The following is a 27,678-nucleotide window of genomic DNA, read 5'->3' as shown; positions in this document are numbered from 1 at the left end:
TTTCAAATACTGAGCTTGCCTTTCTTTCATCCCTAGAATAACCACTATGGTCATGTGCATTATTCTTTTTATAGATTGTTGGGTTCAATTTGCTAATTTAAAAAATTTTAAACATTATTAAAATTTTTTAAATTTAGTGGTTTTTCAGTTTGCAGGGCAGAAATTGAGACACAGATGTAGAGAATAAACGTATGGACACCAAGGGGGGAAAGCAGCGGGGGGTGGTGGTGGTGGTAGCGTGATGAATTGGGCGATTGGGATTGACATGTATACACTGATGTGTATAAAATTGATGGCTAACAAGGACCTGCTGTATAAAAAAAAAATTAAAAATAAAACTCAGTGGTTACATTTACAAGGTTCTGCAACCTATACCACTGTCTATTACAGAACATTTTTACCTCACCAAAAAGAAACCCCATGCCCATTAGTTACTCCCAATTACCCAGATCATTCCCCCTAACCCCTTGCAACCACAATCTACTTTCTGTCTGTATAGATATACCTATTTTGGACACTTCATATAACTAGAATCATTTATGTCATTTTGTGTCTGGCTTCTTTCACTTAGCATGATGTTTTCAAGGTTACTTGTATCGTGCATCAGTACTTTGTTCCTTCTTATGGCTGAATAATATTCCATTATATGGATATACCATAATTTATCCATTCATAAGTTAATGGGCATTTGGGTTGTTTCCACCTTTTGACTATTATGAATAATGCTACTATAAACATTTGTGTACAAGTTTTTATATGGATACATTTAAAAAATTCTTTTGGGTATATACTTAGGAATAGAATTGATAGGTTGTATACTCTACGTTTAACTTTTAGAGGAACTGCTACATTTTTTTTTTTCCAAAGCAGTCACATAATTTTACATTTCCATTAGCTATGTATGAGATTTACAATTTCTCCATAGCTTCACCAACACTTGTTACTGTCCATCTTTTTCAATAGATGTACCAGGAGGTATGAAGTGGTATTTCACTCTGGTTTTGATTTGCATTTCCCTAACGACTAATGATGTTCTGCATCTTTTCATGTGCACAATGGCCACGTGTGTATCCTTTTTTGGAGAAATGTCTATTTAAATTATTGGTCCAAATTAAAATTGCATTATTTATATTTTTATTGTTGAACTGTAAGAGTTCTTTATATATTCTGGATATAAGACCCTTATCAGATACATGATTTGCAAATATTTTAGAAACTGTTGCCTAATCCAAGGTCAAGAAAATTTATACCTTGTTAGTCTTTGATCCATTTTGAGTTAACTTTTGTATATGGTGTGAGGTAGGGGTCTAACTTCATTCCTTTCCAGGTGGATATCCAATTATCCAAGAATTATCTGTGAAAAAGACTATTCTTTCCTCATTAAATTGTCTTGACACTTCTGTCAAAAATCCATTCACTGTAAATGCATGGGTTTGTTTCTGGACCCTCAATTTTACCCCTTGTTCTACATGTCTGTATTACATCAATACAATACAGTCTTGATTACTGTAGTTTTGCAGTAAGTTTCAAATTGAGAATTGTCAGTTCTCCAGTTTTGTTCTTCTTTTTCAAATTTTTTGTGGCTATTCTGGGTCTCTTTCAATTTCCATATGAATTTTAGGATCAGCTCTCAATTTCTGCACCCAATCCAGCTGGAATTCTGGTTGGGATTATATTAAATCTGTAGATCAATTTGGGGGAGAATGTTATCTCAATAATAATGTTTTCCAATCTGTCATCATGGAATTCTCCCATTTATTTAGAAATTTCTTTCAACAATATTTTGAAGCTTTCAGGGTACTTTCATTAAAGTTATTTCTAAGTATCTTGCTCTTTTTGATGCTACTGTAAATGGAATTAACTTGATTTCATTTTTGGATTGTTCATTGCTGGTGTATAAAAATGTAACTGATATTTGTATAGTGAATACGCATCCTATAACTTTGCTGAACTTGTTTTAGTTCTAAATAGTTATTTTTTATGGATTCCTTAGGATTTCTATGTAGAATATCATGTCATTTGCAAATTTAAAGATAATTTTACTTCTTTTCCAATCTGGATATCTTTTATGTCTTTTTCTTGCCTAATTGCCCTGGCTAGAAACTCCAACACAATAATGAATACAAGTGGTGAGAGCGGCCATCCTTATTTTATTCTCAAACTTAAGAGAAAAATGATAACTTTCACCATTCAGTATGATGTTAACTACTGTATGCATACATGCCCTATAAGGTTTAGGAAGTACCTGCTATTCCTACTTTGTTGAGTGTTATATTGTCAATTGCTTTTTCTCATCTTGAGATGATCTTGTGGCTTTTGTACTTTACTCTAATATGGTGTTACACTGATTTTAGCTGAACCAATAAACTGGCAGGGTGTTGAACCACCTTGCAGTCCTGAGATAAATTCCACTTGGTCACTGTGTGCAATCCTTTTAGTAAGTTGCTGGATTCAGTTTTCTACTTTTCTGTTGAGGATTTTTGCATCTATAACCATAAGAGATACTGCTCTGTAGCTTTCTTGTGATGTCTGATTACTTTTGGTATCAGGCAACACTAGCCTCATGGAATAAACTGGTACCTGTTTCCTGTTCTATTTTTCATAAGCGTTTGTAAAGGATTCTCTTTAAATGTTTGCTAGAATTCATCAGTGGAGTCATTCTTTCCTGGGCTTTTCTTTGTGTGAAATTTTCGTATTACTAATTCTTCCACCTCTTCACTTGTTATAGATCTATTCAGACATTCTACTGCTTGAGTGTCAGTTTCCATAGCTGTGTCTATGAATTTGTCCATCGTTTTTTTTAAAAAATAAATTTATTTATTATCTTTTTATTTCTGGCTGTGTTGGGTCTTCATTGCTGCACATGGGCTTTCTCTAATTGCGGCGAGCAGGAGCTGGTGGCTTCTCTTGTTGCTGAGCATGGGCTCTCAGCACACAGGCTTCAGTAGTTGTGGCATGTGGGCTCAGTAGTTGTGAATTGCGGGCTCTACAGCACAGGCTCAGTAGTTGTGGCACACAGGCTTAGTTGCTCCACAGCATGTGGGATCTTCCCAGGCCAGGGCTCTAACGTGTGTCCCCTGCATTGGCAGGAGGATTCTTAACAACTGTGCCACCAGGGAAGTCCTGAATTTGTCCAACTTATCTAAATTATCTATTTTGTTGTCATACAATTGTTCAAGTATTCTCTTATAATGCTTTATATTTCTGTAAGTTTGGCAGTAACAACCCCTCTTTCATTCCTAATTTTAGTAATTTGAGTCCTTTCTGCATTTTTTCTTGGTCAGTCTAGTTAAATGTCAATTTTCTTGATCTTTTCAAAGAGCCAACTTTTGTTACCCTGACTTTTTCTACTTTATTTTCTATTTCCTTTATTTCCATTCTAATCTCTACTATTCCTTTGATCTGATTGTCTTGGGTTTGATTTGCCCTTCTTTCCTTAATTCCTTAAGGTAGAAGGTTAGAGTACTGATTTCAGATATTCTTTTTTTTTTAATATAGACATTTATAAAAATAAATTTCTCTCTGAGCACTGCTTTCACTCTACCCTCAAAATTTTGGTATACTGTGTTATCATATTCATTTATCACAAGGTATTTTCTAATCTCCCTTTTGATTTCTTCTTTGATCCACTGGTTAGGAGTATGTTCTTTAATTTCCACGTATTTATAAGTTTTTAAATTTTCTGTCTGTTACTGATTTATACTATCATTCCACTGTGATCAGAAAAGATACTTTCTATGATTTTAACCATTTAAAATGTATTGAAATTTATTTTGTAGCCTAACATATGGTCTATCCTGAAGTATGTGTCATGTACACTTAAGAAGAATGTGCATTCTGTTATTGTAGGGTAGAGTGTAATAAATATGTTAGGTTTGTAACTGTTGGTTTATAGTGCTGTTCAAGACTTTCCTTTTCTGTTGATTTTCTTTCTAACTGTTCTATCCATTATTGAAAGTGGGGTATTAAAGTCTCCAACTATAACTGTTGAATTAATGGAGTGAAAATTTTATTAGAAAACTTCTAGTAACAAAAAGGTTATTTTGTCTGGTATTAGTATAACCAAATCAGTTGTCTTTTGTTTACTGCTTGCATGTCTTTTTCTGTTTACACTTGATCTAGTTGTGTTTTTTAACCAAAGCATTTATCTTTCAGGCAGCATAAAGTTGGATCATGTTCTTTTTAAAAAAATTCATTTTGCCAATCTTCTTCTTTTGATTGGAGTGCTTCGTCCATTTACACTTAATGTAATTACTGATAAGGTAGAATTTACTTAGCTATTTTGCAAATATCCACTTTACTATTTGCTTTCTATGTCTTTTTTGTTATTGTTCTTCCACTATTCCTTCATTACTGCCTTCTTCTGTGTGCAATAGATATTTGAGTTATTTTATTAATGGTTGCTTTGAGGATTATAATAAACACCTTAATTTATAAAAATCTATTTTGGATTGATAGCAACTTAATTTCAGTAGTATACAAAAACACTGCTCCTGTATAACTCTGTTTCTCCCCCCCAACCCTTGTGCTATTACTTTAATATAAATTATATCTTTAAACATTGTACACCTGTGCATAAAAGAGTTAATACAGCAGGCCAAGTTGCTTATCCCTAGAAAGGCCTGAATATAAGGTAGCCCTTGGTTGGTGTTTAGATTTCAGGGAGGGTTCCAATCACTAACTAAAAGAAACTCTCACTGTGTCTACAATGTCTGTGGAAAAATATGGTTAATGCTGAACACCTGCTTTGCTTCTGAGAGTCTAGACTTTGGGGAAATGTTAGGCAGAGTCTGCCTATATGACCAGCCCAAATAAAAAAACTGGTGCTGAGTCTCTAACAAGCTCTCCCGATTAGCTATTATTTCACACGTTACCACAATTCACTGCTGGGAAACTAAGTGTGCCCTGTGTGACTCCATTGAGAGAGGACCCTCGGAAGATTGTACCTGGCTTCCCCTGGAGTTTGCCCATATGCCTATTCCCTTTGCTGTTTTTGCTTTGTATCCTTTCACTGTAATAAATCCTAGGTGTGCATACAGCTATATGCTGAGTCTATCACCGCTCCTGGTGAATAACTGAACCTAAACATCGTCTTTGGGACTGCCAATACAATGCCTATTACCATAGACTTAAGTTTATTGCTTTATGCAGTTGTTTTCAAAAATCAAACAGGAGAAAAAGTTATTAAAATATAGTTATATTGGGCTTGCCTGGTGGCGCAGTGGTTGAGAGTCCGCCTGCCGATGCAGGGGACACAGGTTCGTGCCCTGGTCCGGGAAGATCCCACATGCCACGGAGCAGCTGGGCCTGTGAGCCATGGCCGCTGAGCCTGTGCTCCGCAACGGGACAGGCCACAACAGTGAGAGGCCCGCATACCGCAAAAAAAAACAAAAACAAAAACAAGTTATATTGTTTTTTATATTTACCTATGAAATTACCTTTACAGATGCTCTTTATTTCTTCATGTGGATATAGTTACTGGTTAGTGTCCTTTCATTTCAGCCAGAAAAAGACTCCCTTTAGTATTTCTTGTACAATAAGTTTTCTAGAGATTAATTCTCTCAGTTTTTGTTTATTTGGAAATGTTCTCCTTAATTTTTCCTTAATTTTCTTCCTTAATGTTTCTCCTTAATTTTTGAAGGACAGTTTTGTTAGATATAGATTCAACTGACAGTCTTTATCTTTTGGCATTTTAAACATGTCATTTCACTGCTTTCTTCTCTCCATGGTTTCCAGTGAGAAATCTGCTTAAATTATTGAGGATACCTTGTATAATGAGTTGTTTTTCTCTTGCTGCTTTCTAGATTCTCTCTTTGTCTTTTGACAGGTTGATCGTGACATTTCTATGTATGGATCTCTTTGAGTTCAAACTACTTGGAGTTTTCTGATTTTCTTAGATGTGTCATCAAATTACATGTGTCATCAAATTAGGGAAGTTTCCAGCCATTACTTTTTCAAAAAAATCTTTCTGTTTCTTTCTCTCTCTTTTCTCCCTCTAAGACTCTCTTTATGTGTATGTTGGTATGCTTGATGGGGTTGTACAGGTTCCTGAGGCTATCTTAATTATTCTTCATTCTTTTTCTTTCTGTTCCTCAGACTGGAAACCAATTCTTTCTTCTTCCTGCTCAAAACTGCTGTTGAGCCCCTCTAATAAATTTTTCATTTCACTTACTGTAGGTTTCAACTACAGAATTTCTGTTAGGTTTTTTTTTAAAAAGAATTCTATCTAACTATTGATATTCTCCATCTGGTGAAACATCATTCTCATAGTTTCCTATAGCTCTTTAGACATAATTTCCTTGGTTCCTTGATCATATTTAAAATAGCTTTATATACTAACTACAACATCTGGACTCCCTTAGGGATAATTCTTATTGACTGCTTTCTCCCCTGTGTATGGGGAATATATTCTTCTTTGCACATGCCATAATTTTTGTTGAAAAGAGTACATTTTAAATAATGTAATCTGGCAACTGTAGAAATCAGATTCTTCCTCCCTCCCCAAGGATTTTTGTTGTTGATGCTGCTGTTGTTGTTGCTGTGACTTTTCTGAAATCATTTTGTAAAGTCTGTATTCTGTCATGTGTGACCATTGCTAGGTCAGCTTAGTGGTCAGCTAATGATTAGACAGAGATTTCCTTAAACATCTGGAATCCACAGTCTCCCATTCTTTGCCAAGAGGCTTTGCATGTGTTTTTGGATACATTTTTGAGCCTTGATCAGGCAGGCAAAAACTCTACCTTAGTCTTCACTTCCTGCTTCAGCAGAGCCTCAAGGTCACACAGAGGTGAGAGCTTAGGACCTTCTCAGGTCTTATGAGCATGTGCACATCCCTGGTCATGTGCACAGTCCTAAACATTCCTACTAGAGTCTCAGGAATATGTCGGAACTTTTAAAGCCCCCATGGAAATCTCATTTCCCAGCTTTTCTCTTTAAGTTTTCAGTTAGTTTGTTATTTGTCCCAATTTTCATTCATTGTCTCAGGAAGCTGTGAAGTTAAACAACTGCTTAAGTGAGCTCTGAGACAGGTAGAAATTTCCCCATATTATCCTTTGAATGTCTGCAGGATATGTAGTAGTATCACCTCCTTTATTCCAGATACTGGCAATTTGCGGCTTTTTTTTGTCAGTTTACCTATAAGTCAGTAGATTTTATTGATTGCTTTAAAAATGGATTTTATTGATTTTTTAGTTTCATTGATTTATATTCTTTTCTTTTTTCTGTTTGCTTTACATTTATTTTGCTCTTCTTTTCTAGCTTCTTAAGGTAGAAGTTTAGATAACTGATTAGAGATCTTTGTTTCTGAAAATAAACATTTAATGAAATAAATTTCCCAGTGAGCTCTGCTATACCTGTGGCCCACAAATTTTGATATGATGATTTTCATTTCTGGTGAGTTCACAATATTTTCTAATTATCCTAAGACATCCTGTTTTTCCTATGGATTTTTAAAGATGTTATTAATTTCCAAGTACTTGGACATTTTAATGTTATTTTTCTGTTATTGATTTCTAGTTTGTTTATTTGCAGCATGGTCAAAGAACACACTATGATTTCAAATCCTTAAAAAAAATTTTAAGTTTATCACCCAGGATATTGTCTAAATTGGTACATATTCCTTGTGTTTATTCTGCTGTTGTTGGGTGGAGTGCTCTATAATGTCAATTCAATCTAGCTGGCTAATAATATTGTTTAAGTCTTCCATCTCTTTATTGGATTTCTGTTTACTACTTCTATCTATTACTGAGAGAGGAATTTTAAAGTCTCCAACCATGCTTGTGGGTTTGTCTATTTCTCTATTCAGATGTCAGCTTTTGTGTCATGTATTTTGAAGCTCTATTTTTAGGTGCATACACATTTAGGATTGTTATGTCTTTCTGATAAACTGACCCTTTCATCATTATGTAAATTTTCTTCTAACACCCCAATAATTTTCTTTCCTCTTAATTCTACTTTGTCCTGATATTAATATAGTTATTCCAACCAGTTCATTGGTATTTTGAATTCTGGTCTTCTTCCGCAATCTGTCTACTATTATTCACTTTTCACAGTACTCAAATAGCTGCTCCATGCATTCTGTCTAGCTTTTAAAGACAGTACAGAATGTACTTCATCTTATCTAGAATTGAAACCTCCAGACTCTTTATTTTTTTAATGTTTATTTATTTATTTTCTTATGAGTCATCCATTTTATACACATCAGTGTATACATGTCAATTCCAATCTCCCAATCCATCACACCACAACCCCCACCACCTGCCGCTTTGCCCTCTTGGTGTCCATATGTTTGTTCTCTACTTCTGTGTCTCAGTTTCTGCTCTGCAAACCAGTTCATCTGTACCATTTTCTGGGTTCCACATATATGTGTAAATATACGATATTTGTTTTTCTCTTTCTGACTTACTTCACTCTGTATGACAGTCTCTAGATGCATCCATGTATCTACAAATGACCCAATTTCCTTCCTTCTTATGACTGAATAATATTCCATTGTATATATGTACATCTTCTTTACACATTCATCTGTCAATGGGCATTTAGGTTGCTTCCATAACCTGGCTATTGTAAATAGTGCTGCAATGAACATTGGGGTGCATGTGTCTTTTTGAATTATGGTTTTCTCTGGGTATATGCCCAGCAGTGGGATTGCTGGGTCATATGGTAGTTCTATTTTTAGTGTTTTAAGGAACCTCCATAATGTTCTCCATAGTGGCTGTATCAATTTACATTCCCACCAACAGGGCAAGAGGGTTCCCATTTCTCCACACCCTCGCCAGCATTTGTTGTTTGTAGATTTTTTGACGATGCCCATTCTAACTGATGTGAGGTGATACCTCATTGTAGTTTTGATTTGCATTTCTCTAGTAATTAGTGATGTTGAGCAGCTTTTCATGTACTTCTTGGCCATATGTATGTCTTCTATGGAGAAATGTCTATTTAGATCTTCTGCCCATTTTTGGATTGGTTGTTTGTTCTTTCAATATTGAGCTGCATGAGCTGTTTATATATTTTGGAGATTAATCCTTTGTCCGATGATTCATGTGCAAATATTTCTCCCATCCTGAGGGTTGTCTTTTTGTCTTGTTTATGGTCTCCTTTGCTGTGCAAAAGCTTTTAAGTTTCATTAGGTCCCATTTGTTTATTTTTATTTCCATTACTCTGGAGGTGGATCAAAAAATATCTTGCTGTGATTTGTGTCAAAGAGTGTTCTTCCGATGTTTTCCTCTAAGAGTTTTACAGTGCCTGGTCTTACACTTAGGTCTCTAGTCCATTTTGAGTTTATTTTTGTGTATGGTGTTAGGGAGTGTTCTAATTTCATTCTTTTAAATGTAGCTGTCCAGTTTTCCCAGCACCAATTACTGAAGAGACTGTCTTTTCTCCATTGTATATCCTTGTCTCCTTTGTCATAGATTAGTTGACCACAGATGCGTGGGTTTATCTCTGGGCGTTCTATCCTGTTCCATTGATCTATATTTTGGTTCTTGTGCCAGTACCATACTGTCTTGATTACTGTAGGTTTGTAGTATAGTCTGAAGTCAGGGAGCCTGATTCCTCCAGCTCTGTTATTTTCCCTCAAGACTGCTTTGGCTATTCGGGATCTTTTGTGTCTCCATACAAATTTTGAGATTTTTTATTCTAGTTCTGTAAAAAATGTCATTGGTAATTTGACAGGGATTTCATTGAATCTGCAGATTGCTTTGGGTAGTATAGTCATTTTCACAATATTGATTCTTCCAATCCAAGAACATGGTATATCTATCTGCTGGTATCATCTTTAATTTCTTTCATCAGTGTCTTATAGTTTTCTGCATACAGGTCTTTTGTCTCTCTAGGTAGGTTTATTCTTAGGTATTTTATTCTTTTTGTTGCAATGGTAAATGGGAGTGTTTCCTTAATTTCTCTTTCAGATTTTTCATCATTAGTGTATAGGAATGCAACAGATTTCTGTGCATAAATTTTGTATCCTGCAACTTTACCAAATTCATTGATTAGCTCTAGTAGTTTTCTGGTGGCATCTTTAGGATTCTCTATGTATAGTATTATGTCATCTGCTAACAGTGACAGTTTTACTTCTTTTCCTATTTCTATTCCTTTTATTTCTTTTTCTTCTCTGGTTGCCATGGTTAGGACTTCCAAAACTGTGTTGAATAATAGTGGTGAGGGTGGACATCCTTGTCTTGTTCCTGATCTTACAGGAAATGCTTTCAGTTTTTCACCATTGAGAATGATGTTTGCTGTGGGTTTGTCATATATGGCCTTTATTATGTTGAGGTAGGTTCCCTCTATGCCCACTTTCTGGAGAGTTTTTATCATAAATGGGTGTTGAATTTTGTGAAAAGCTATTTCTGCATCTATTGAGATGATCATATGTTTTTATTCAATTTGTTAATATGGTGTATCACATTGATTGATCTGCGTATACTGAAGAATCCTTGCATCTCTGGGATAAATCCCACTTGATCATGGTGTATGATCCCTTTAATGTGTTGTTAGATACTGTTTGCTAGTATTTTGTTGAGGATTTTTGCATGTGTATTTATCAGTTATATTGGTCTTTAATTTTCTTTTTTTGTAATACGTTTCGTTTTGTATCAGGGTGATGGTGGCCTCACAGAATGAGTTTGGGAGTTTTCCATCCTCTGCAATTTTTTTGAATGGAAGATTTTGAGAAGAATAGGTGTTAGCTCTTCTCTAAATGTTTGATAGAATTCACCTGTAAAGCCATCTGGTCCTGGACTTTTGTTTGTTGGAAGATTTGTAATCACAGTTTCAATTTCATTACTTGTGACTGGTCTGTTCATATTTTCTAATTCTTCTTGGTTCAGTCTTGATAGGTTATACCTAAGAATCTGTCCATTTCTTCCAGGTTGTCCATTTTATTGGCATAGAGTTGCCTGTAGTAGTCTCTTAGGATGCTTTGTACTTCTGTGGTGTCTGTTGTAACTTCTCCTTTTTCATTTCTAATTTTATTGATTTCAGTCCTCTCCCTCTTTTTCTTGATGAGTCTAGCTAATGGTTTATCAATTTTATCTTCTCAAAGAACCACTTTTAGTTTTATTGGTCTTTGCTACTGTTTTCTTTGTTTCTAATTCATTTATTTCTGCTCTGATATTTATATTTTTCCTTCTGCTAACTTTGGGTTTAGTTTGTTCTTCTTTCTCTAGTTCCTTTAGGTGTAATGTTAATTGTTTATTTGATATTTTTCTTGTTTCTTGAGGTAGGCTTGTATAGCTATAAACTTTCCTCTTAGAACTGCTTTTGCTGCATCCCATAGGTTTTGGACCGTCGTGTTTTCATTGTCATTTGTCTTCAGGTATTTTTTGATTTCCTCTTTGATTTATTTAGTGATCTCTTGGTTATTTAGTAACGTATTGTTTAGTTTCCATGTGTTTGTGTTTTTTACATTTTTTCTCTCTAATTGATTTCTAATCTCATAGCGCTGTGGTCATAAATGATGCTTGATATGATTTCAATTGTCTTAAATTTACTGAGGCTTGATTTGTGACCCAAGATGTAATCTATCCTGGAGAATAGTCCATGTGCACTTGAGAAGAAAGTGTAATCTGCTGTTTTTGGATGGAATGTCCTATAAATATCAATTAAATCTATCTGGTCTACTGTGCCATTTAAAGCTTGTGTTTCCTTATTAATTTTCTGTTTGGATGATCTGTCCATTGGTGTAAGTGAGGTGTTAAAGTTCCCCACTATTATTGTGTTACTGTCGATTTCCTCTTTTAGAGCTGTTAGCAGTTGCCTTATGTATTGAGGTGCTCCTATGTTGGGTACATATATATTTATAATTGTTATATCTTCTTCTTGAATTGATCCCTTGATCATTACATAGTGTCCTTCCTTGTCTCTTGTAACATTCTTTATTTTAAAGTCTATTTTATCTGATATGAGTATTGCTACTTCAGCTTTCTTTTGATTTCCATTTGTATGGAATATCTTTTTCCATCCCCTCACTTTCAGTCTGTATGTGTCCCTAGGTCTGAAGTGGGTCTCTTGTAGACAGCATATATATGGGTCTTGTTTTTGTACCCATTCAGTAAGCCTGTGTCTTTTGGTTGGAACATTTAATCTATTCACATTTAAGGTAATTATCGATATGTATGTTCCTATGACCATTTTCTTAATTGTTTTGCATTTGTTTTTGTAGGTCCTTTTCTTCTCTTGCGTTTCCCACTTACAGAAGTTCCTCTAGCATTTGTTGTACAGCTGGTTTGGTGGTGCTGAATTCTCTTAGCTTTTGCTTGTCTGTAAAGCTTTTGATTTCTCCATCAAATCTGAATGAGATCCTCGTTTGGTAGAGTAATCTTGGTTGTAGGTTCTTCCCTTTCATCACGTTAAGTATATCATGCCACTCCCTTCTGGCTTGTGGAGTTCCTGCTGAGAAATCAGCTGTTATCCTTATGGGAGTTCCCTTGTATGTTATTTGTCATTTTTCCCTTGCTGCTTTCAATAATTTTTCTATCTTTAATTTTTGCCAATTTGATTACTATGTGTCTCAGCATTTTCTACTTGGGTTTATCCTGTATGGGACTCTCTGTGCTTCCTGGACTTGGGTGGCTATTTCCTTTCCACGTTAGGGAAGTTTTCAACTATAATCTCTTCAAATATTTTCTCGGGTCCTTTCTCTCTCTCTTCTCCTTCTGGGACCCCTATAACGTGAATGTTGTTGCGTTTCATGTTGTCCCAGAGGTCTCTTAGGCTGTCTTCATTTCTTTTCATTCTTTTTTCTTTATTCTGTTACATGGCAGTGAATTCCACCATTCTGTCTTCCAGGTCACTTATCCGTTCTTCTGCTTCAGTTATTCTGCTATTGATTCCTTCTAGTGTAGTTTTCATTTCAGTTATTGTATTGCTCATCTCTGTTTGTTTATTGTTTAATTCTTCTAGATCTTTGTTAAACATTTCTTGCATCTTCTTGATCTTTGCCTCCATTCTTTTTCCGAGGTCCTGGATTATTTTCACTATCATTATTCTGAATTCTTTTTCTGGAAGGTTGCCTATCTCCACTTTATTTAGTTGTTTTTCTGGGGTTTTATCTTGTTCCTTCATCTGGACATAGCCCTCTGACTTTTCATCTTGTCTATCTTTCTGTGAATGTGGTTTTTGTTCCACAGGCTGCAGGACTGCAGTTCTTCTTGCTTCTGTTGTCTGCCCTCTGGTGGATGAGGCTATCTAAGAGGCTGTGGAAGTTTCCTGATGGGAGGGACTGGTGGTGGGTAGAGCTGGCTGTTGCTCTTGTGGGCAGAGCTCAGTAAAACTTTAATCCCCTTGTCTGCTGATGGGTGGGGCTGAGTTCCCTCCCTGTTGGGTGTTTGGCCTGAGGCAATCCAACACTGGAGCCTACCCGGGCTCTTTGGTGGGGGCCAATGGTGGACTCTGGGAGGGCTCACACCAAGGAGTCCTTCCCAGAACTTCTGCTGCCAGTGTCCTTGTCCTTTGGTGAGCCACAGCTGTCCCCACCTCCACAGGAGACCCTCCAACACTAGCGGGTAGGTCTAGCTCAGTCTCCTATTGAGTCACCGCTTCTTCCCCTGGGTCCTGATGTGCACACTACTTTGTGTGTGCCCTCCAAGAGTGGAGTCTCTGTTTCCCCCAGTCCTGCCAAAGTCTTGCAATCAAATCCCACTAGCCTTCAAAGTCTGATTCTCTAGGAATTCCTCTTCCCATTGCCAGGTCCCCAGGTTGGGAAGTCTGACGTGTGGCTCAGAACCTTCACTCCAGTGGGTGGACTTCTGTGGTATAAGTGTTCTCCAGTTTGTCAGTCACCCACCCAGCAGTTATGGGATTTGATTTTATTGTGATAGCGCCCCTCCTGTCTCACTGCAGGCTCTTTGCTTTGCATGTGGGGTATCTTTTTTGGTGAGTTCCAGTGTCTTCCTGTTGATGACTGTTCAGCAGTTAGTTGTGATTCTGGTGTTCTCGAAAGAATGAGAGCATGTCCTTCTACTCTGCCATCTTGAACCAATCTCCAGACTCTTTAAAAAGTTAATTTTAGCTTGTAAATTTTAATTTTTAATCAAATACACAAGCATAGTTTAAAAGTCAAATAGTATTATAATTGTTTTAATAAAAACAGAATTTTCTTTTGCCTACCCACACCACATCTCCAATTCCCAATCTCAAAAACAAGTAATTGAAAATATTTTACATAGTTCTTGTGGTCATTTGCCTCCATATTTCTAAATAACATACTACTACTACTTCCTGTTTTTTAACCATTAGAAATCATTTACTGACTCTTCCTACAGAAGATGTTTATCTCATATCACTGATAACTTCACTACCTCTCCATTCTTCCAGCAGCATTATATCACAATTCTTTTGTAAATCAATATTCAGTGGATTACCATTTAAAGGTGAATTACATGATCCAGTATGATTACATGTCCTTTCCCATACAAGACGTTTTTGTCTGCCTTGGAGTTAATAACTCCCTCTTTCCTTTTTTGCTTAATTTTCTATGTTTCTATCATTAATTAATTTCCACTTTGTCACAGCTGCAAGAATTTTTCTCAATAAGGGCAAAACCTTCCATCCTCAAAAACCAATCTAGACTAACTACTATGGGACTGCCACACAGATTCATCCCAGAGCTTTCTTCCTTGGTTGTTTTGGGAATTTCACTTTTCTGGGTTGGAACTCCGGTTTCCTGTATCCTTAGTATTCCTCTTTCTGTATTTTCTCTTCTTTGTTGGAGAATATCTTTCAGTTGGATCCTGAGAAAGTGTGCATTTGAAGCAAATGTTTTAGGTCCTTTAATACTGAATGCTTTAGTCTGTCTTACAGTTTATTGATCATTTGCATTGCTAAGAACTTAGATTGCAAGTCAAAAATTTCCCTCAAATAATTGAAGATAATTTTCAACTGTCTTTCAGCTTCTAGTGTTGCTTTTAAGAAGTCTGTTTCAATACTGATTCTATATCTTTTGTATGAGAGTTCTCTTTTTCTCTCTGGAAGGTTTCAGGACCTTTTCTTTACCTTGGGTACTTTGAAACTGCATAGTGAGGAGCTTTGTAGCTTTTCCCCCTTTACTGGTACTTGAGTGGATGCTTTCATCAGGAAAGTGTGTCCTTCAATTCTGAGCATTTTTCTTGAATTATTCCTTTGACATGTTTCTTTATTTTCTCTAGTCTCTTCATATGGAGCTCCTATTTATCAGAAGTTGTTTCCTACATACTGATCCTCTAGTTTTCTAGTTATTCTTTCCCATTTTCTTTCTCTTTGATTTTTGGATGTGGGAAATTTCAATTTTCTCTCCTAAGCCCAATTCTGCATTTAAAATTTGTTGCTACCATATTAATGTCTAGGAGTTTTTTCTTATTTTCTGTTCTTGTTTTATGGAGGCAATATCTTACCTCCCCCTATGGGTATTACTGATAAAATTAAAAAATTTTTCTTTTATCCAACAGTTGGCAAACTATAGTCCACAGGGAAAATCTGGTCCATATCATGTTTTTGTATAGCCTGCAATCTAAGAATGGTATTTACATTTTAAAGGTTAAAGAAAAAACAAAGAAGAATGTGGATGCAGACTGTATGTGGCCTGAAAAACATAAAATATGTACTTATCTGGCCCTTTACAGAAAAAGTTTGCCAACTTTTTTTCTACTGCACTGTTTCTGTTTTCTACAAGTTATTCCACCCTGCTTTTGTTTCGTTGGTATTGTTTTGGTCTCTGTTTTTCATATTACAGACATTCTTTGAATATCTGGTGAAGATTCCATGCACTTATTTAAGAGTAAGGCACTAAAGTGCTGATTGGTAGCTTTGTGTACATGGGTGGGACTTATAGGCTGGGAGGCTTGCAGTAAGGTAGGAACAGGGCCACTTTGTTACTATCTGTAGGCCCTTATTCATGGGGTGGTCAGTTTGCTTAGACAGGAACACTGTACTTTCCTGCCGTGAAGATATAAGATTGATTGTCAGCCTACTCAGAGCTGAGAAGAAAAAGAGAATGGAGCTCTCACATTCAGTAGGTAGACTTTTCTTACCCCACATCTTTAATACATCCTTAGCTGTAACTGTAGTTAAAGAATATATAGACTCTCTAGTTCATTCTATCCAGAGAGTAAACCTGGGTGGGGGAGGGGGCTGTCTAACTACTACATATACTAACTTGTAACCAATCCTCTTTAGTTTAACAGTGCTTTAACCAACACTTTAGAGTACCCCCAAGTCCTAAGCTTTTCCATGCTTGAATCTGGAAGATCTTGTTAGCTTTCATGATTACAGATTTAAATTTCAGCTTTCTCTTGCCTGCTAAGTCATTCAATTATTCATCTGTTTTCCAGTGTTCAAAATTTATTGACAGCTCATCTGTCATTGTCTCTTCTCCCACTCTTTTCAACTTTATAGGTTTGACATTTTTATTCCTTAACTATCATGGGATTTTGAAAGGGGGGTGAAAATTAACACAAAGGTTTGATTATTCCATAGGGACATTAAAAATCTAAATTTTATATGACGTTCTTGTGTGATATTTTAAAGTAATCCATAGGTTCTGAGGCATCAGACCAACCATAAAATTGGGCAGGATAGGAAGATGTATATTGCCCATATTATATAACAGTGTTGAAAATCAATGCAAAGTCAGGGTGCTATTCTATTTTGGTTTATGTTTAAAGTGTCCTACGGCAGAAAGGCATTTAAGTTAACAAAACAGTTCAGAGAAAAAGGTTTCACCTTCTCTTTTTTCCATTGTTTTCATACTGCCTTGCTCAAATGAATTATGCCCACTTGAGACAAAGATTATACTTTAGTAAAGCAGACCCTTTAGGAAACTTATAGTGCAGTTGTAACCTGGTCACAAAACCACCTGGTACATTCCTGAAAGCTGTTATTACTTTTTATGGATTTACATTACTTCAAATACTCTAACAGTCCCATGTGAGCTTAAAAAAAGATAACATTTTTTTAAACTCAATTTGTTTCTGCTTACTTTAGTCCTTCTAGACATATCCCTTATAAGAACAGTGCATTAGTATAAGCACCTTTTATGTCAATCAATACACATGAGTTTTATCAAATGATGTAAAACATTCACTTGATTTTTTTTAGTGGATGTTTCTTTGGAATAAGTTGCTACTTGTTGATACTGTTCCCCTGAAAATCAGTACAATGACAGTTGGGCTATCCACTTTTTAATTAATAAAATACTGAAACTATAGTATTCTATATCAACATTATAAACACATGCTTTTTCTGAAATTCTTGAAAAGTATGTTTTGAAGCTCTAGAAGCTCTCTGGCCAATATGGTATAGCCGGAAAAGCAATGAACCTGGCATTTTTCACTAATTCAACAAGTACTTATTGTGTATCTATGTCCCAAGATGAGGCACAGGTGGTTGCTGAGAATGGAAAAATGTCTAATACATGTTTAGGGAAGGAGACAGATAAACAGGCTACTCCAAAACAATGAGATATATGCTATAATAGAGATAAGTATAAAGTGCTATGGGTTTCCTAAGGAGTAAATAACTCTAGTTGGAGAAATAAAAAAAGTCTTCATAAAGGACATGACCTCTTCAACTAGGTTTTGATTGGTAAACTTGCCAAATGAATTGTATGGTAACTTGTATGCCAAGGCAAAGAATAATGAAAGGATATGGTACATTTAACAGTTTAATAGTGAGATGTTTATATTTAATAGTGAGAATTTTAGTGGATACAGGTAGGCATAAGGATGAAAAACCAAGTCTTAAGGTTTTAAATGTAGGTGGTGTCAAGACATGAAGGTGCATTTAGTAGCTATGTAACATTAGACAAGTAATTTCATCTCTCACAACCTGTTGAATATATGTAGAAAAGGTTTATAAATGACAAAATAGGATATAAATGTACTTTTGCTTCAAATGGTTTTTTAAAATTCAAGGCATTGCTTATATTAAGAGAAAAAAATCAACTGAGGTAAAAATATTTATTTTCCTGAAATTAAGCCTACTGACTAAAAGGCAAGAATTTTAAAACAAACATTAAGGCTCCCCTAGAAACTATTTGCTGAATAGTAAAATAAAACAAACAGGTCAATCAACAGGGAGAGACAAAGTAAGTAGATGAAATGCTTCAAGAACAATTTCCAGTGAAACCTGATGCCAAGTACCAGTGGGATTTCTAGGCAGAGAAGGGCAGTAGGTTAAACATAGAACTGAATCACTCAGTTTGAAGAGAAACAAATGCAGAATATCATTCTGAAATGATGGGGAGGTGAGTGGGTGATGTGTTCTGGGACTTAAATCCAGCTGTTGCACTCATGTCACCAGCATATGTAAATCTGAACTCAAATGCAAGCTGGTCTGCTTATGTTTAAATGAGCTAATGTGAGTAAACAAGACACTTGAGAAAAGTCCAATTTCTAGATTGGTTAGGGCAGATAATGGTTAGCTGTGGGTCTTCTGGCTGATCTGAAAACGTGTCAAATGGCCATATTTTCATGACTTTACTCTTAACCTGTGTTCTTCTATTTGAATTATCTGAATTTTATTTGTACAGCTTCACAGGAAAAAACTATTATATGGTTAAACTAATTATAATTTCATAAATAGAGAACATAAAGTGTTAAATTAGATTATAAATAATCTAATAATTATAGTATTTATAAATTTAAAGTGTTGATGTCCTGTGAAATTATGGTATAAAATGGTGATTTAAAAACTAGTTCCACAAAGCACAAATCTTAATGGACCAGAATCTTTAGAAAAAAGAGTATTATAATTAAATTTTACTGTTAGTTGGTGTGAATTCTTTAGTACCATGAACACAGTTTGTTTTAACTCTTCTTAAATGGTTTGCTTTTTACCCATAAAATCATCATTTAGGTTCTGATGTTCACAAGATAAAATTTTATTGTTTGGTGGTGAGCTTCTATAAACGTTTACTGAGCACTCTGTTGTACACTCACTGACCAATCATAAATCTTTAACCTTTAGCAAATATTGAGTTTTATTTTGGGTTTCAATTATTCCATTGACTCTTTCAACTTTCACTCCTGACATCTATCACTGAAAATATACCAGTTCCCAGGGTTCTAGTGAAATAAAATTCCATCAAATTTACTATAAGGAATAAAGTAGCAAGACAAGCTCTGCAAATAGTCCTGGTCAGAGATAATATTACAGTAATATTACATTAAATTTCACTCCACTTACCTACCTAGGGCCTGGTTTAAGGCCCTGTATGCTTGAATTTCATACCACTGACGACCTGGTAAAAGACCTCTTAATTTTGAATGCTGGTCATTATATTGTCGCTTTAGTTCAACCTAATAATTTAAAAATATATTAAAAAAAGATAAAGTAATTAAAGGTCATTTAAAAACTCATTAACTTCTAACATTTTGAGTATCATTTAATTAGGGTAGAAAGATTTGTTTTTCAGTACTAAACATTTTTCAGTTCATTTAAAACATTTCTATTCATCTTTACATTTCCTAAATGCCTACATGAACTTAGTTAATTAGCTGTGTGATATCAATCAGTTTTATTGAGAAATAATTTATATATGGCAAAATTCACAAACTTTCAATGTACATGTAGATAAATTTTAATAAATGTATAGTCATGTAACCACCACCACAATCATAATTTAGAATATTTTCACTACCTAAAAACTCCTTCCTATCCCTCTTCAGGCAATCTCCTTTATTGCTGACCCTGTCAACCAATGGTCTACTTTCTGTTTTGCCTTTTTTAGAATTCTATGTAAATGTTATTATACAGTATGTAATCATTTGTGTCTGTTTTTTTTCATTTAGCATAATGATTTTGGAATTCATTCCAAAATAGTTCATTATTTTATGTTTATCCAGTCTGATAATCTCTGCTTTTTAACTGGGATGTTTAGACCATTTACATTTAATGTTAACTATTGTTATGATTTAGTTTAAATCTACAGCATAGAATATACATTCTTCTCTTCTCAAGTGCACATGGAACATTCTCCAAGATAGATTATATGTCGGACCACAAAATAAGTCTTAAGAAATTTAAGACTGAAATTACATCAAGTATCTTTTTCAACCACAATGGTAAGAAATTAGAAATTAATAACATAAGGAAAACTGAAATAGTCACAAATACGTGGAAATTGAAGGACATGCACCTGAACAACCAATGGGTCAAAGAAGAAATCAAGAGAGAAATCAAATAGCATCTTGAGGGACATCCCTGGTGGTCCAGTGGTTGAGAATCCACTTTCCAATGCAGGTGACACGGGTTCAATTCCTGGTTGGGGAACTAAGATCCCACATACCACAGGGCAACTAAGTCTGCGTGCTGCAACTACTGAGTATGCACGTCGCAACTAGAGAGCCCATGCTGCAACTACTGAGCTCATGTGCTCTGGAGCCCACACACTGCAACTAGAGAGAGAAGCGCAAGTGCCGCAATGAAGAGACCGCATGCTGCAATGCAAGATCCCACATGCCGCAAGGAAGATCCCACGTGCCACAACTAAGACCTGATGCAGTCAAAAAAAAATAATTTTTAAAAATTATCTCAATACAAATGAAAATGGAAACACAACAAACCAAAACTATGGGATGTAACAATAGCAGTTCTAAGAGAAAAGTTTATAGCAAAAAATGCCAACATGAAGAAAAAACAAAGATCTCAGATAAACAACATAACTTTACATCTTAAGAAACTAGAAAAAAGAACAAACTAATCTCAGCAGAAGGAAGGAAACTACTAAGATGAGAGCAAAAATATATGAAACAGACCAGAAAAAACGACAACAAAAAAATCAATGAAACTAAGAGTTGTTTTTTTAAAGATAAATAAAACTGATATACTTTTGTTAAATAATTAAGCAAAAAAAAGGACTCAAATAAAATTACAAATGAAAGCATAGATTACAGCTGATACTACAGAAATACAATGAATCCTAAGAGACTACTATGAACAATTATATGTGAAAAAAAAGGATAACTTAGAAGAAATGGATAAATTCCTAGAAAAAATCAACCTACCAAGAATAATCATAAAGATATAAAAAATCTGAACAGACCTATAACAAGTAAGGACATTAAAGCAGTAATCAAAAACCTCCCAAATGAAGAAAAGCTCAGGACCAGATAACTTCATTGGTGAGACTGAAACTCTACTAAGCATTTAAGGAAGAATTAACACCAGTTCTTCTCAAATGCTTCTGAAATACTGAAGGGGAGGGAACACTTCCAAACTCGTTTTAAGAGGTCAGCATTATTCTCATAACAAAGGCATGTAGGGACTTTAAAAAGAGAAAATTACAGGCCAACATCCTGATAAACATAGTGGCAAAAATCCTCAGTAACAACAACAACAACAAAACTGAATTCAATAGCTCAGTAAAAGGATCATACACCACGATCAAGTGTGATTTATCCCTGAAATACACATTGGTTTAACATACATAAATCAATAAATGTGATACACCACTATAACAAAATGAAGGATAAAAATCACATTATCTCAATAGATGCAGAAAAAGCACTTGACAAAATTCAACATCCTTTTGTGATAAAAATTCTCAAAAATTAGGCATAGAGGAAACATACCTCCATATACTAAAGGCCATATAGACAAGTCCACAGAAACATCACACTTAATAGTGAAGAGCTAAAAGCTTTTCCTCTAAGGTCAGGAATGAGACAGAGGTGCCCACTCTTACCACTTCTATTCAACAAAGTATTAAAAGTCTTAGCCAGAGCAATTAGGGAAGAAAAAGTAATAAAAGGCATCCAAAACAGAGAAGAAGAACTAAAATTGTCTGTTTGCAGATACATGATCTTATATGTAGAAAAGCCTAAAGATCCACAAAAAAACTCTTAGAACTAATAAAATTCAGTAAGGTTGCAGGATACAAAAATCAGTTGTGTTCCTACACACTAACGACAACCTATCCAAGAAATTAGGAAAACAATCCCATTTACGATAGCATCAAAAAGAATAAAATACTTTAGAATAAATTTAACTAAGGAGGTGAAAATCTTTACACTAAAAACTATAAAACACTGATGAAAGAAATCGAAGAAACACAAATAAAACAGGAAAGATCCTGTTTATGGATTGGAATAATTAGTATCATTAAAATGTCCTTATTACCCAAAGTGATCCACAGATCCAGTAAAATCTCTATCAAAATCCAAGAGACATTTTTTTTTTTTTTTTTTTTTTTGGCGGTACACGGGCCTCTCACTGTTGTGGCCTCTCCCGTTGCGGAGCACAGGCTCCAGACGCGCAGGCTCAGCAGCCATGGCTCACGGGCCCAGCCGCTCCGCGGCATGTGGGATCTTCCCGGACCGGGGCACGAACCCGTGTCCCCTGCATCAGCAGGTGGACTCTCAACCACTGTGCCACCAGGGAAGCCCCAAGTGACATTTTTTTACAGAAATAGAAAAAAGAATTCTAAAATTTGTATGGAACCACAAAAGATCCCGAATAGCCAAAGCAACGTTAAGGAAGAACAAAGCTGGAGGCAACACATTTCCTGATTTCAAACTATATTATAAAACTTTAGTAACCAAAACAGTACGGTACTGGCATAAAATCAGACACTCAGGCCAATGGAACAGAAGAGAGAACTCGAAATAAACCCATGCATATATGGTTAACTGATCTTTGACAAGGGCACCAAGAATAGACAATGGGGAAAGATAGTCTCTTTAGGAATGGTGGTGGGAAAACTGGATATCTGCATGCCAAAGAATGAAACTGGATCCTTATCTTATACCATATATAAAAATCAACTCTAAATGAATTAAAGATTTAAATTTATACTCTGAGACCATAACACTTCTAGAAGAAAACAGGAAAAAGCTCCTTGGTCTCAGCAATGATTTTTTGGATATGACACCAAAAGCACAGGGAACAAAAGCAAAAATAAACAAGTGGGACTACATTAAACTAAAACACTTCTGCAGAGAAAAAGAAACAATCAACAAAATGAAAAGACAACCTATGGAACAGGAGAACCATAATCTGATAAGAGGTTTATATCTAAAATATATAAGGAACTCATGCAAAACCAACACCCCGCCCCACAAAAAAAAAAAAAGGAAAACACAAAAGAAAACCTGATTAAAAAATAAGCAGAAGTCCTGAATAGACATTTTTTCAAAGAAGATATACAAGTGGCCGATGGGTACATGAAAAGGTGTTTAACATCACTAATCATCAGGGAAATGCAAATTAAAACAAAAATGAGATATCACCTAATACTTGTTAGGATGGCTATTATCAAAAAGACAAGAGGGGCTTCCCTGGTGGCACAGTGGTTGAGAGTCTGCCTGCCAATACAGGGGACACAGGTTCGTGTCCCGGTCTGGGAAGATCCCACATGCCACGGAGCAGCTGGGCCCGTGAGCCATGGCCGCTGAGCCTGCGCGTCCAGAGCCTGTGCTCCGCAACGGAAGAGGCCGCAACAGTAAGAGGCTCGCGTACCGCAAAAAAAAAAAAAAAAAAAGACGAGATGACAAGTGTCGGCAAGGGTATGGAGTAAAAGGAACACTTATACACTGTTGGTAGAACGTAAAATTGGTATAGCCATTATGGAAAATGGTATGGACGTTCCCCAAAGAATTAAAAATAGAACTACCATATAATCCAGCAATCCCACTGCTGGGTATATATCAAAAAGAAATAAAATCAGTCTTGAAGAGATGTGTGCAGTCTCATGTTCATTGCAACATTCTTCACATTGGCAAGACATGAAAACAACATGTTATTGATGAATGAATGAATGGGCAAAGAAAATGTAAAATATATATACACATACACACACGCGTGCGTATATATAAGGGAATATTATTCAGGCATAAAAAAGAAATCCTGCCATTTGCAACCACATGGATGAACCTGGAGTATATTATACTAAGTGAAATAGGCCAGACAGAGAAACATAGTCATGACCTCACTTATACGTGGCATCTAAAACTGTTAAACACATTGAACCCAAGAGTAGAATGGTGGTTGGCAGTAGGTGAGGGGTGGAGGAAATGGGGAGATACTGGTTAAAGAGTATAAATTATCAGTGACTTTTGGTTATAAGATGAGTAAGTTCTGGGATTTGAATGTATAGCATGGTAACTATACTCAATAGTAATGTATTGTATACTTGAACTATCCTACGACCTTAAGTGTTCTCATCATACACTGAAAAAATGGTTAACTATGTGAGGTGATGGTTGTATTAATTAACCTGATTACAGTAATTTGACAATATATATTAAGTCACCACAATTTACACCTTAAATATATAGAATTTTTATTTGTCAATTATATCTCAAAGAAATTGGGGGGTGGGGGGGAAGAGGTCCATACAGTGTTGTGGCAAACTTTCTGCTGGCCTTGATCCTGGTTTTGGAAAGATGGACCTCTTATTTCCCTAGTAAAAACCTTTCATGGCCTCAAAATACCATAAATAACATTGAAAGCCAAATGAAAACCTGGAGAAAAAGTTCTGTTAACTAATATACAATGAACTCATACACAATCAATGACAAAATCTAACTACTAAAAGTAAATAATCTGTGAGAAAGCAAGTCATCAAGTTGAATGATAAATGGCTGGTAACCCACATGAAAAGATGCTCAACTTTACTAGTAAACCAAGAAATGCAAATTTAATATTTCCATTGTTTTCATCTGTAGAATACTGACAAATATTTACCAAATGTATTTATATTTTCCAATAAGTACAGATAGATAATATGTACGAGAATACTCATTGCATCTTTGTATTGGAGAATATTAAGAAACAATCTAAATGTACATCAAGTACAATGAAATATACTACAATTATTCTGAGATAAATATTGGGCTATTATATAGAAAGAAACAGATCTATATGTTTTGACATAGAAATTTAGCCAAGATATATATTTTAAATAAAAAATCAAGTCAAACACACACATACAAATGGTCAGGTGTCATGTTAGGAATAAGGACCACAATATAGAGCAATACCAATTTTAAACTAGCCCCCCAAAAGACTTAAACCAAACTCTAACAAGAACCACAGGGGAAACAGAATTTAAAGACCGTACTTTGAGCTTTTCCCAGATCTCCCCTAATATATTGTCAAATCGTGTCCATATAAGTTCAAGATGATCACCTACTAATTGAACTGCCTACAAAAACAAAAATATATTTTTGTTTCTATACAATAGAAATTGTATAATTTCTATACAATAGAAATTACTACAAAGATGATCCATAATCAAGGAAAAACAGGCAGTCAATAGAAACCAATCTAGAAAGGGCTCAGCTAGTGGAATTAGCTGACAAAGACTTTAAAGTACCTGTTATAAATATATTTAAATAACTTAAAAACATATGTTTTAACGACTGAAATTTGGAGAATCTCAGCAGAGAAACGGAAATGTAAAAAAGACCCAAATAGAAATTCTACAACTGCAAAATACAATAACTTAAAAAAAATTCATTGGATGGATTTAACAGCATATTGGAGAAGGCAGAAGAATTAGTCAGTAAATCTTAAGACAGATCAATAGAAATAATGAAACACATCAATTGGAGCAAAATAACTTCATACACACCAAAGACACTGGTTGGTGTAAAAGAATCAAAGCATAAAAAAGCAGTCACAGGGACTTCCCTGGTGGCACAGTGGTTAAGAATCCACCTGCCAATGCAGGGGACACATGTTCAAGCCCTGGTCCGGGAAGATCCCACATGCCTCAGAGCAACTAAGCCCATGCGCCACAACTACTAAGCCTGTGCCCTAGAGCCCATAAGCCACAACTACTGAAGCCCGCATGCTTAGATCCCGTGCTCTGTAACAAGAGAAGCCACTGCAATGAGAAGCCCACGGACCGCAACGAAGAGTAGCCCCCGCTTGCCGCAACTAGAGAAAGCCCATGCACAGCAATGAAGACCCAACACAGCCAAAAATTAAATAAATAAATAAAAAGCAGTCAATGATGATCTAAACAAATTTAAAAATCAGAGTTGAAACAGTACTAATGCATTTGATACAATATTTATTGACTCAAATGCTCCACTGTTAAAGGACATCAAGAATTTCTCACTTTTCCGAGTGACCGAATGTACGTTCATTTTCTATCTAGGTAATAACACACAGAGACTGTGTTAAATTAAACTTCTGCTTCTTTTCTGGAACAGAAATCATAATAAATTCTGCTATCTAGTCCTTGAATTTGATATTATAATCATACCCCTTTCAAAAAGACTCATAATTAATTACAGGGCATAAAACTACATTCCTATTAAAAGAAATGTCACACCAAAGGGTACCACATACCCAGCCTTCATCTGGTCTTCATAAAAATCTTTAAAATTACATCATCTCAAAAGTGAACTACTTTTATACAAGGTCAGAATGTATGGTATACACAAATCAGATTGACCTATTCAAATATATAAATTAATGAGCTTTTTCCTGTAAAAAGCTCTCTTGTATAAAAGTTCCTTCTTTTTTTACTGAAGTATAGTTAATTTACAATGTTTTGTTAGAAAATGCAAGTTTTGAGTGCAAGAAAATTATGTATTATGATTTCACATTTTTCATATACTAACTGAATGAAAAAAGTGAGTTATGTTTTAAGCTGCTCTCAAGAATGCTATAGTCAATTATGCCTCAATAAAGCTTAAAAAAAGAAACTAAATAAAAAAGAATGCTGTAGAAACATTAAAAATATGCATTTAAAATATAAAAATTGATATAATGAAAAGAAGAAATATTTGATAACTTAAAAAAATACTAATTCCATTCAATATTTATAGTTTTGGCTGTGTGTAAGGTATCTGTGATATGCACTAGGAATACAAAGACAAGTTAAAAATATTTTCTGCCCAGCAAGAGATTACAAGAACAGAAACGATTGAGTACAAATGGCCATCAAGTAAATATAAGTGCTAAAATATTAACTTTGATTACAGTGTATAAAAGTAAGAGGAGGGCTTCCCTGGTGGCGCAGTGGTTGAGAGTCCGCCTGCCGATGCAGGGGACGCGGGTTCGTGTCCCCGTCCGGGAAGATCCCACGTCCGGGAAGATCCCACATGCCGCAGAGCGGCTGGGCCCGTGAGCCATGGCCGCTGAGCCTGCGCGTCCGGAGCCTGTGCTCCGCGACGGGAGAGGCCACAACAGTGAGAGGCTCGCATACCGCAAAAAAAAAAAAAAAAAAAAAGTAAGAGGAGTTGAGAAATGAAGACACGCTATGAATTTGATACGAGAGTAATGAAGGCCTTACCTGGAAAGCCAAAGGGAATGGAAAAGAGACCCAGTTCATAACACATTGTGGAGTTACAGAACTTAAGTGACAAAGTAGATGTGGGTTTATTAAAGGGGGAAAAGTCAAAAATGACTCCAAAGTTTCCAGCCACTGAGAGAAGGAATCCAGTAACGCACCAAGAGAAGACAAAAAGAAAAGTATGTTTAAGGAAGAAGATAAACTTGGCTCAAGCCATTTTAAAGAAATAATTTCTAGGGCTTCCCTGGTGGCGCAGTGGTTGAGAATCTGTCTGCCAGTGCAGGGGACACGGGTTCGAGCCCTGGTCTGGGAAGATCCCACATGCCGCGGAGCAACTGGGCCCGTGAGCCACAATTACTGAGCCTGCGCGTCTGGAGTCTGTGCTCCGCAACAATAGAGGCCGCAATAGTGAGAGGCCCGCGCACTGTGATAAAGAGTGGCACGCACTTGCCACAACT

General features: G+C 35.7%; 1 protein-coding gene across 3 annotated transcripts in view; it reads right to left on the bottom strand.

The window, feature by feature from the left end:
* BRIP1 (BRCA1 interacting protein C-terminal helicase 1) overlaps positions 1–27,678 on the bottom strand; it is a 194,892-nt gene that overhangs the window by 10,409 nt on the left and 156,805 nt on the right. For all 3 annotated transcript variants that reach the window (XR_004347597.1, XM_032617135.1, XM_032617134.1), the window contains exon 17: positions 19,159–19,271. Coding sequence is in view for 2 of the 3 variants with exons in the window: in XM_032617135.1 (XP_032473026.1) it covers positions 19,159–19,271 (113 nt within the window). In the remaining variant the exon portion in view is untranslated. The remainder of the gene's footprint in view (positions 1–19,158; positions 19,272–27,678) is intronic.

Source organism: Phocoena sinus, chromosome 20 (assembly GCF_008692025.1).
Source record: "Phocoena sinus isolate mPhoSin1 chromosome 20, mPhoSin1.pri, whole genome shotgun sequence".
Taxonomy (NCBI): Eukaryota; Metazoa; Chordata; class Mammalia; order Artiodactyla; family Phocoenidae; genus Phocoena; species Phocoena sinus.
The sequence above is the reverse complement of the archived record's forward strand: the minus strand, read 5'-3'. Positions and strand labels throughout refer to the sequence as shown.